The sequence below is a fragment of the Acanthisitta chloris genome, unplaced genomic scaffold (genome assembly GCF_000695815.1).
Source record: "Acanthisitta chloris isolate BGI_N310 unplaced genomic scaffold, ASM69581v1 scaffold30125, whole genome shotgun sequence".
Taxonomy (NCBI): Eukaryota; Metazoa; Chordata; class Aves; order Passeriformes; family Acanthisittidae; genus Acanthisitta; species Acanthisitta chloris.
In genome coordinates, this window is record NW_008672612.1 from 50069 (window position 1) to 60887 (window position 10819).

Genomic DNA, 10819 nt, shown 5'->3' on the forward strand with positions numbered 1-10819 from the left:
CTTTTCCAGCACAGATGCTAATACGTGACTAGACAGTGAGGACTCTTCCCTTTTGGACACAGTGCCCAGTGAGTGCTTGGCCTGGGACAGCCCCTGCAGTGAGAAATCCCTTGAACTGGGGATGGAAACTAGTCCCCCCTGTGTAAATTGGCAACTGCCTTGAAGTTGAAAGAGTAATATTTCTTTCCGTCCTTGCAGCAGGGAACAGAGCAGCTACACAATGTGGGTCAGACTCAGCTCCCATCAGTCAGCAGAGACCCTCTGGAGCCAGCAGCTGTGTCTGTTCACTGGGACAACCTATTGTATTAAAATCCTCAAACCAGAACAATAAACATCAGGTGGTCATGAATATCCAGTGCTCGCAAACTAGGAGACACAGCTGTAGGAAGGATGATTCTGAGCAACAGGGAAGAGAGGTAAGAGAGTCACTTACGTTATCATTTGGGTACAGGACTCTGGATATGTTTTCTGCCAGGTTTCGATCCAACACTGCCTCAATGTAGTCACCCATGTTGACTGCAGTCAAGAGAGAAATACAGACAGCACTGCAGCAGCTGTAGAGATTCAGGCAGGTCCCTGACATTGTGCTTTTTTTTCTTCTCTTGTAGAGAGATTTTTATAACAGGAACATTCCGGCTGGTATTAATGGAATATGTTGGGAATGTACATATATGAAAGGCACCAGAGTGACAGGAGGAGATAGGATAAGAGAAAGACACAGCTCCATGTGCTTCTCAAGGCACACATAACAGTAAGGACAGACAGAAACTGAAGAGAGATAGCAGTCAGAGAAGGCAAAACAAGGAAGCAAGTCACGAGCCATCTTGGTTAAGAACAAAGGAGAATGATGGTAGGGTTGGACTTGATCTTTGAGGTCTCTTCCAACCTGGTTGATTCTATGATTCTATGGGGCTGGGCAAGGAAGCACAAACACCACAATCACACTCAACTCCTAAAGGGTACAAAAGTCTCATCAAAACCCAGTTCACAGCTGCCAGTCAAGAACTGAGGACACTTAAGGCCATCATCCCATGTCTCACAAGTTCTCCTGGGAAGGCTGCTTAGAAACATGCATCTCAGCACTCACCAGTATGGAAAAATAAATCAAATAAGTCTTGTCTAAATCCTTCCCCCTCCATAACAACCTAGCACTGACATGTGGTATGTTAGTTGCCCTGTATCTGCTCTTCAGCACTACAAAGAGAGCCTGGAAAATACATCTAAAGCAAACCAACAGTAAGGTGGGCTGTGCTGCTTTCTTCCTTAGGCACTAATGGATGATGCTGCACAGAAATGAACCTTCCTGGCAGGTTTGCAGCTCATTTGGTGATGAAAACAATCTGGTGGCAGGTGGTCTGTCACTGGGGGAAGGCATAGGGTGGATTGTGAGAGCATTGTAAGTCTGATGGGAATGGAAGGAGTATGGATGGGTGTCCTGGTGCATGAGGGCTCTGGAAGTGGTTGGAGGTAGTGTGATCCATGGATGTGCACACAATGCTATCTTTTGGAGGGAGCTATGAAATACAGATAAAGCAGGCCAGATGGGAATTGCTGTGCCAGGTGCTATGCACACAGGAACAACTGTGTCCCAGCCTGGCCAGAACGGCAGTGAGGGCACAGGACTTACACTCTCGGAGGTTGAAGTCATTGGGTGCCTTCGCAGACCACAGCCTCATGGTGTTCACAGTGTTGTTCTTGTATCCTGGCACTGGTGTGTCATAAGGCATAGCAAGGACAATCTGCAAAAGGACAGTATCCCCCTCTGGTTAGCAGCACAGTGGCCTCAGAGAAGGTGGAAAAGTGGCTGAAATCTCTGCAGGAAGAACCCAGAGGACACAGACAACTCCTGGCTGTGGTAAGAACCTCACCTTACTAAAACACCTGCTGAGCTTCACAGACTTCCCTGCTACCACAGGCACTTCCACCACCTACTGGGAAAACATTCATAGGAGAAGCAGAGCTGTCCAGAGCTTTACTGACCAACCAATGAAATGCAAAAGAGAGTTGCAAGCAACCTGCTGACCTTCTTATACCAACTGGTGTATTAGTTATTGACCAGAGCACTGCAAGCATCCTCAGCTGGCCACTGTGATTCTGTCTATGCTCGGGTAGAGCCAGGGCAGCTGGGACCTTTGCGTTTCCATCTGAGATAAACTCCACAGCCTGAATCCTGCCCATTAGCCTTCTGCAGTCTGCCAGGACCAAACCCTACCACTGCAGCACCATACCCAAAGCCATTCACCCAATACTCAGGGTTTGTTGAACCTGCCTGGATAAATCCACTGAGATCTCCAGCACCTGAACTGAATGTGAGTGTGCAACTATTCGTGCAGTTTACAGATGATGCTTAAGCATCAGGATGCTGCACACATGGCTACAGGGAGCAACACTGCACTCTTCCAGTGCAGATGACATTAGCCAGCCAAGGCATGGGTCTGTTTGCAAACTTGTGTGCTCCAACTCACTGTTGTGCCAAAACTTGCGTGCCTTCAGACCTGCTGCCAACAAGGCAAGGCACCCCGACCTCAGCTTGGAAAAAAGAGGCCAAGGGTTTGTGCCAGCAGAGCTGAATGATGCTTGCAGACTAAGGCTCACAAAACCTGGGTCACCTCTCTGACACTGGCAAAGGGGGAGCCAGCATCCTCCTGAACAAGTTGGTTGAACTGGCAGGACAGTGCAGCAGCTAGAAGCTGTCCCCAAGCAAAGCCGCCAGAGGCAGTAGAGAACAGGGAACTGCTCACAGAGCAACGAAAACCCAGGCAGATCAGCATGTTGGTTCTAAACAGCCTCTTTGTGCTGGCATCAACAACATCTCTCCTCTGGGGAGAATCAGCAAGAGCTCAGGCTCTCCAGGCTGCTATTACCAGCTCCGAACATGGAAGCAGGCAGAGAACCTGCCCAGAGACTGGGGCACACATCACATGAACTCAGCAATGCTATATTTGGAGACTGCGTCTTCGGCTTTTTTGAGCCTTTCCAACTTGTTCCCTTAACAGCATTATCTGAAAATTCATCTCCTTGTAGGATGCAGTGTTTGGGATCCCTGAAACCCTGGACTACCACCACGATCAGAAGAGCATGTTCAGCATTGTGTGTTGAAATGCAATGGTATTTGGTCCTCAAGAGGATGCCTGCTGCACTTGGGGACCAGAGAGCTCTGGCACAGTGCCTCCAAGCTGTTCACAGGGCTGTGGTGTTGAGCTCCTGCCCTGTTTGTCCTGGGAATAGCCTGGGTAACTGCATAGCCCTCAGCAACCAGAACCCTGGAAAAAGATTTGGTTTATTTCTCCTCTCAGCAGGCCCTGGTGACTCTGCAACTGAGCTTCAGCTCTTGGCACTGAATGGAATGGCTGGGCTTTATGACTGTGAACTATTTAGATGAACTGAGCTGTCTCATCAGTCTGAGACTATTGAACATCATGGGAACAGGGAGAAATTAATTGTTCTTCCTTTATCTAGAGCAGTGCATAGACAAGAGAGGCTGAAGCATCTTCAATCCTCTTAATAAATCTATACTTCTTCATAGCTGCGAGATGGGAATGCATTTATGATGCAGCAGCCCATGCCCTGAGCAAGCATGTGCTCCTAAAGCACAGCATTACCTCCCCAACTGTGGAAGGCTGAAGGAGCCTTTGCTCTTGGTGATGCCACAAAACAAGGCCTCCAGGCAGACTGAAAACTAGAAACCACACTTCCAGCCTCCCCCCTAACAGCACTCTGCCCATCAGGCTGCTGTGGGAAAGAGGAACTTGCTCTGATCACAGGAGTTAAACACCCACAGGACTGCTCCAAGCCCATCTCATGAGATGAATCCCCAACCACAGCAGCAGCACCAGGACCACTTGCAAAACTCCTGGGTGTGAGTGAGTGATGGCCTAGCAGAGCTGCCAGGGACACACTCTTCCTCCAACACCCAAGCCCGTGAGGCTTCACCCTGGAGATCAGTAGAGAAGGAGGGCCCAACTGATCTGAAGTTGCTGAGTATCACCCTTCTTTTTACTCAAATTCTGCTGCAACAAATTGACAAAATTTTAATTTTCTCAAATCCTGTAGGCTACAAAGTCACCTTTGTAAGTGCAAAGGTAACAGAGAGAGTTTAGCCAGCCTGGGAGAGAAGCAAAGCCTGAACACTTCAGGCAGCCTGGGGTCAGACACTCCCCCTCCTCACTACCCTGCTTGGCCTCCCCCAGCCCAGCACGGAGACAGACGTTGGTACCTGGGTGTCGATCCACTTCACACCCTCAGGAGTGTGATCTACACGGCCATAGAAGTGCACAGGGAGCATGTACTCTGGGCGAGCTTTCTCCCAGGGATTGCCATAGCGTAACCAGTCATCCGCCTCCTCCACCTGCAAGAGGCAAATGGGGTTCAAGGGGTGGCTTGCATCTCTAAAAGAAGGCTAAACTAAGCTCTCCAAAGGGAGACCAGTTTAAAGCAAAGCTTTTAAAATGGATATGCGGAGGCCTCTAGAGGACAGCTGGGCTTTCAGAAACTTGGATGACTGCATCCCAGCTGGTATAAATAACTATGCCTCTATGGACTTTGCAGCGCTGTTCAGGTTTAAACCATCCAAACTGCACAGACTGCTGCACTCAGTCTGTCTCCATGCCTTTACATCCAGTTTGATTGTGGATATTGTGGAATACATGGGATGTGGCACTCATTGGTGCTGTTTCTGGCCACAAGCCACACTCTGTAACCCGGGTCTTGGTAACTGCTCTGCCCTCTGCAGGGTTTCTCCTCTCAGCTCGTAACAGCAGCAACAGGAACAAAGTTGCCAGGGCTGGAATTATCCAGGAACCAGACTAGCTACGGCACTTGGAGAGATGCCTTGTGCCTCCAGGCATTTCTCTGCAGGAGTGGGGTGGGCAGGTCTGAGCCACAACACAGCATGCCACCACCCCTGTTCTTTTTTAAGTAACATTAAGTCAAATAGAATGGAAGCTTTTTTCCCCTCCTGTTTTCACCATTTATAGGGCCTACCACTGCAGCTTCTTTGTGGAGAAGGAGGAAAAAACAACCCTCAAACCTCTCACCCTCCCTAACTTATGGAGAGCTATTTTCAGGGGGGAAAATGGTCCTTTATGCTCAAAAGCAAGGCAAGTCTCCTAGTGGAAACCATTACCATACACTAGGGAAACTGCCTGCTGGGGCAGTTTTTTTACCCTATTTTCTCTTGCAAAATATGATCACTAATCCTACAGAAAAGTCCCTGTTTAAGCCCTGACTGCCAGTGTACCAGGGAACCCACAGGTGCAGCAGCACCCCAGGCACTTGCCCGTGTTCCATCATGTTCAAATTCATCCTCCACCAGACACCTTCATGAGGTATTTAGGCACATCTCCATCCTTAACTTGATTCCTTGCCCACTCACTGCCAGGCTGGATGGGACTCTGGGGTTATTGCAGTTGTGCCATGGAGCCCCGGGCAGGGAGACCTCTGGTCTCAGCCATGCCCTGTGGCTCAACTCCCACACCGTCTTGTGCAGTGATGGACTCAAACATCCAATTTAGGAGCAGCTCAAGGCACTGCAGTGCCTTTTGTGTGGCCAGGCCTTGCCCAGAGGCAAAAGTGGCCACTGCAGCATGAAACAGAGGGAGAAAGGGTGACCTGAGTTTGTCAGTGTACCTGCCAGCCATCAACAATCTTCTGATTGAAGATACCGAACTCATAGCGGATGCCGTAACCATATGCTGCCAGCCCCAGTGTGGCCATGGAGTCCAGGAAACAGGCTGGAAGAACAAAGCATCATCATGCTGCAAGGAACTTCACTCATCGCTTGCTGCATTGGCTATGGTGTGCTGTGCATGAACTGCCACAACCAATGATGCTGGAAATGTTTATTTACTCAGAGGAAGGCACAGATAGAGACAGACTGTAGCAGGACCCTATGCATGTCCTGCTGAGCTACCAAGAACCCCTCAAAAATTGTTGATGACAAGGACAGGTCACCAAACCCACAAATCCAGCCTTGCTGCAGTGAGAGCTCTTCTTATCTTGCCCAAGGTGCTCGTGCTTTGCTCTCAGCCTGTCTGCCCAGTACAGCAGAGCTTCTGACCCTGACCCACTGAGCCACCAGCTGCTTGGCTATTATTACTTCCAAAGGAAACCCTTCCAGCCTTCAGTCCAGGCAGCTATGGTAAAGATCAGTCCCCGCATTTACACTGCTCTAGGGAGCTCTTATCTCCATCAGTCCCATGGGACAGGCAGACTAAAATAGCAGGCAACAATCTGCCTACGTGAGAGCTGCTGAGTGCCTCTGAGAAGTGAGAGCTTTCACAGGGAGGTGAGAACAAAGGCTCCAGACAGCCTCTTTCAGCCACAGCCTGTGCTACAGAATGCACACCTACATCTGGATGCTGTCACTGGGGAGGGGGCTTGTTTCTGGCCAGCCAGGACCAGGCAGGAGGGTACCACACTGCTGAAGGCCTGTGGGACAGATGTCAGTGGTGAGGGTGTGACAGCCTCCAGGCACACCACCCTGGGTCCCCATGCACTCTTAATGAGAAAGGAGCTCTTGTCTCCCTGTATTACCTGCCAGGCGGCCCAGGCCTCCATTTCCCAGCCCAGCATCTTCTTCAATTTCTTCCAGCTCCTCCAAGTCCAAACCCAACTATTAGGGAAAGAAAAAAAGAGCATGTTTCAAACCCCATGTCCTGAGCTGCTTTCTGAGGAGGGCAAACACAGATCCCCAAACCACCCACACTGGGGGAAATTCAGCCCATGGGGTCTCTGCATCTGTCCCCAGCCTTCCCCACAAAGCAGCTCAACAGCCCCTTGGTCCTTGGGCAGCCCAATTAATTGGAAAACAATCCATCACCATTTCCTTAGAGACCCCAAACACAAACCCCATGTCCTGAGCTGCTTTCTGAGGAGGGCAAACACAGATCCCCAAACCACCCACACTGGGGGAAATTCAGCCCATGGGGTCTCTGCATCTGTCCCCAGCCTTCCCCACAAAGCAGCTCAACAGCCCCTTGGTCCTTGGGCAGCCCAATTAATTGGAAAACAATCCATCACCATTTCCTTAGAGACCCCAAACAAAACACTTTTCCCCTGGCAGGAGGCCAGGAGGCCCTTCCACCAAACTTGCCATTGGAGACAGGATGGTGAGTGGCTAAGCCACTGTGCAAGGGACCACCGAGTTCTGCCTGGACAAGGAACATTGCCCCTCTGCTTGTGCCCATCAGGTCCTTGAGGAAGAGCATGACCAGCAGTTACTGCAGCATTCACCATCACTCTCTGTGCTTTCCACATCCTGCCCAGACTGCTGCTGAGCTCTGTCCCCACAGTCTATGGCTGGAGTAGTTGCCTGCTTCCCTTGGGCTATTTGTTCTCTGGCTGGGGGCCACTGTTGGATGAAGGTCAGCCACAAGGACTCTCCAGAAGTCAAGAGATGCTGCCTCTCAGGGGACAGCAGAGAGTCAGGCCAACACCATGGCTGCTCCCCAAATGGCTTTCCCAGCACTTCAGCAGTCTGCAACCACAAGGTAGAAAATCCTCATGCACAGGGTGATGGAGCCACAGAAACTGAGGCAAATGCTCTCAGTGACAGAGCCATGCTGGTTACTAGACGTCCCATCCCACCTGGCCATTGGCCATGATGAGCTCCACATGCCAGAGGCTACAGCAAGGGAAGCCTCTGCTCACATGTTGGAAATGGAAATGCCTTGCAAAGGAACTAGAGGATCCTCCCTGAAAAAAACCCCAGCCTTCCCTTCGAGGCAGGATACCTCAGAGAGGAAACATGTCAGGTCCCTCCCTGGACATCCCATCTCTTGGCAGAGAAAGTGCTCGCCAGGCTGTTTCATCAGCAACTGTAGCACCTCGTTTTGAAAAACAGTGACCAAGCCTAACTTCTGCTAGAAAGCGTAAAATGGATCAATCTGGTGGGGCAGGGGGGAAGAGGAGAAATAAAGTCTTTGGGTGAGAAAACCAAAAAAACTCACCTTCTGTCAAAAGAGGTCACTGTGCTGCTGCAAGTAACCTTGTAGACAACAAACCACAGCCTCCCATTTGTGATTGCCTTGGTGGGACGCAACTGTGGGTTTTTTTCCAGTTGGAAATCATCTGATGGCATTTTACTTCAAGCAAATGTTTTCCCCCCTTTCACCCTTCCCAATGATTAGCTTTTATCTGGCAGGGCTGCTGCTGTGCCTTGTGTACCTCTATGTATGAACTGTAATTTGGTGTTTTGGTACTCCGGTTTCCTCTTCTGGCCCAGCCTCTTGCATTAGACTACAATCTCCTGTGATAAGCCACCACCTCTCCTACTAATGGAAAGGTCTTTGCAGCCTGTGACTCCCTAGTCTTTTGGGATACTGGGTGTTGTTTTCTTGGGGTTTCCCATCCACTACAGGAAAATGATGGTTTGAAAAAACCATACTCCAGCTCCAAGGTCCCCCCATTCTCTTCTCTAGGCAATGAAAAACACTAAGAGAGGGCCAAGCCTCATTTTATATAGTCTAAATAACATATCCTTTGGGATGAAGCCCTGAGAAAGAACAATAACCAGCCATCTGCATGGAAAACCTTGGCCAGTACCTCAGGGGAACCCTGGTACCCCCAAGACTTTACCTGGTAAATGGCTTCGTCGCAAGCATTCTGCAGGCCCAGGTTCACCATGGTGTTCTGCAGAGTGCGACCCATGTAGAACTCCAGGGACAGGTAGTAAATGCGCTGGGGAGGCAAAGCAAGAAGCTTACACACAGCACAACACTTTGCTGTCACTGAAATTGCTTAAAATCAAGAGCAGACCAAAGTATTTTCCAGAGCAGAGATGTCTTCCCAGACTGGCTCTTGGCGCCTGCTCCCAAACACCACGCACCACAGTTGTTTGTCAGAAGAATCTCACGCGGGACGGCAGCCAACCCTCCGCCACGCATCGCCCTGCCAACAGCCTTCTATAGAAAAATCTTGCTGCCTGTTAAGTGTTTCCCTAATTAACTTGGGGCAAGAATTATCTAGGATGCTGAATGGTATATTTATACACTGTCAGGCTCAGCTGAGTTGATGTTTACACTGGGCTTTTAAAGTTTTCTCATGCTGGACTGAAGCTGATCCAGAACCTCCTGAAAGCCAGAGTGAGCCCCCTGGCCCATGTAGGTTGGCTGGGCTCGGGACCAGTGCCTTCCTGCTAGCAATTTTCCAGCACTCCCATCACATGGGTCCTCCTGTTGTCCCCACATTTTGCCCTGTTGAACAAATAAAGTGTCACACGGGTGGCAGGATTCCCGGCACAACTGTGCTCTGCAGTGACCTTCCAAGTTTGAGAGGAGTTGTGTCTGTGCCGTGAATGCTAACGAAAGCCTGTTTGTGGGATGAGAAGCAGGCTGTGCAAACTTTTGCCCTCACTCAGATTTATCACTGTGGATATTTCTATAAATAAACAGGAATTTTTAGCAGAGCAATAACCTGACTTTAATTTGTGCTTCTTGAAACTTTTTCCTTTGCTGCTTGGATCTTTCCCTGCTAAGCAGCAGGATTACCCACTCTGCCACCTCTGCTCCTTTCATTATCCCACAGGTAACATGTTTCTAGTGAAAATCTGAGTGCAGGGGACAGTAAGCAAACCCACTCCAAGCTCCTCTGAGCCTCTATGGGATCCGTACAATCCCTTCTGTTGGTGTAGCAATACGGATCAGGGCATGTTTATGTGAGTAAGGATGAAAGGGAGAGCCTCACGCACCAGCATAACTCACAGTGCATGTGCAGCCATTCTGTCATGGAACTGCACTTTGTTTCTTGTGTCAAGGCAATATTCATAACCTCAGGAAAAGAGCTGACTCAGGGAGGCAGCTGCCTGCATGCTGGGAAGGTATGTGCCTTTCGAAGTACACACCTGCTCTCTGTGGCTCTCCTGTCAAGCTCTGGATCGAGTCATAATTCAAAAGGATTAAGGCTGAATAATGTCCTGCAGCCCCCAACATATCCAGCATTGCCATCCTGACTTGACAAGTGAGGAGGAACCCTGGGGTTTGGTGAGCGGGGAGAGCTTGTCTGGTTTTCACAAGGCAAGAAACTTCTCTCCAGCCTCAAAGCTGAGCTGCCTGCGCGTTCTGCAGGAATGAAGTCAGGACGTGGCTGTGCTGAGACATATACTGAGACATGGAGGTGACGATGCTTACAGGGCACACCAGCATGATAACATGAGTACGGGATGTGGCTGCACTGAAGCGTGCAGAGGAGCTGGCAGCAGCAAGACCTGTGTGAGGACGTGCCCATGGTGGGATCACAGGGGACATAACAGTAACAAGGTGCAGGAAGTCAGAGTTGTGGGGTTGCCTGAGGGGGGACAGTGCTGCAAAACCTTTTGTGGGGACAGAGTCATGGCCAACTGCATAAGGGACATGGCTATGGTGATGCCCGTGGGGACACAGGTGCATGCAAGTGACAGAGCCGTGGCAATGCCCACAGGGACATAGCCACTGTGAGATGTGTGAGGGCTTGCCATAGCAAGGTGGACACAAGGTAGGCGCCCGTGGCAATGTCCACGGGGACACGGCCACAGCAGGGTGCGTGTGAGGGACGGTAAATGACAATGAATCCATGGTGGGATGCACGAGTGGCATGGCCACGGCAAGGGGCCACGGCCACAGCCAGGTGCACGGAAGGGACAAGGCTGTGGGAATGCTCATGCATCACGTCCACAATGATACCTGTCGGGGGGGGCATGGAGACACCCATGGGGAAGGCACAGCCGCCGCGCCCCGGTCCCTCGTCCCCCCGGGGCTCACCTTGGGATCCCGTTCGTAGTAGTGCTGCTGGGTGCGGATCCAGCGCCCCACCAGATGGTCCCGCACCGTGTGGGCCAGCGCGA

At 50.6% G+C, this 10819-nt stretch overlaps 1 protein-coding gene across 1 annotated transcript in view; it reads right to left on the reverse strand.

Moving 5' to 3' along the window:
* The window catches only part of PYGB (phosphorylase, glycogen; brain), a gene marked incomplete at its 5' end in the record, with an annotated part of 16761 nt that extends 5947 nt beyond the window's left edge, over positions 1-10814 (reverse strand). The window contains 7 exons of the mRNA XM_009074592.1: positions 434-516; positions 1628-1739; positions 4217-4348; positions 5629-5732; positions 6535-6613; positions 8578-8679; positions 10737-10814. Of these exons, the coding sequence (XP_009072840.1) occupies positions 434-516; positions 1628-1739; positions 4217-4348; positions 5629-5732; positions 6535-6613; positions 8578-8679; positions 10737-10814 (690 nt within the window). The remainder of the gene's footprint in view (positions 1-433; positions 517-1627; positions 1740-4216; positions 4349-5628; positions 5733-6534; positions 6614-8577; positions 8680-10736) is intronic.
* Positions 10815-10819: the final 5 nt, after the last annotated feature.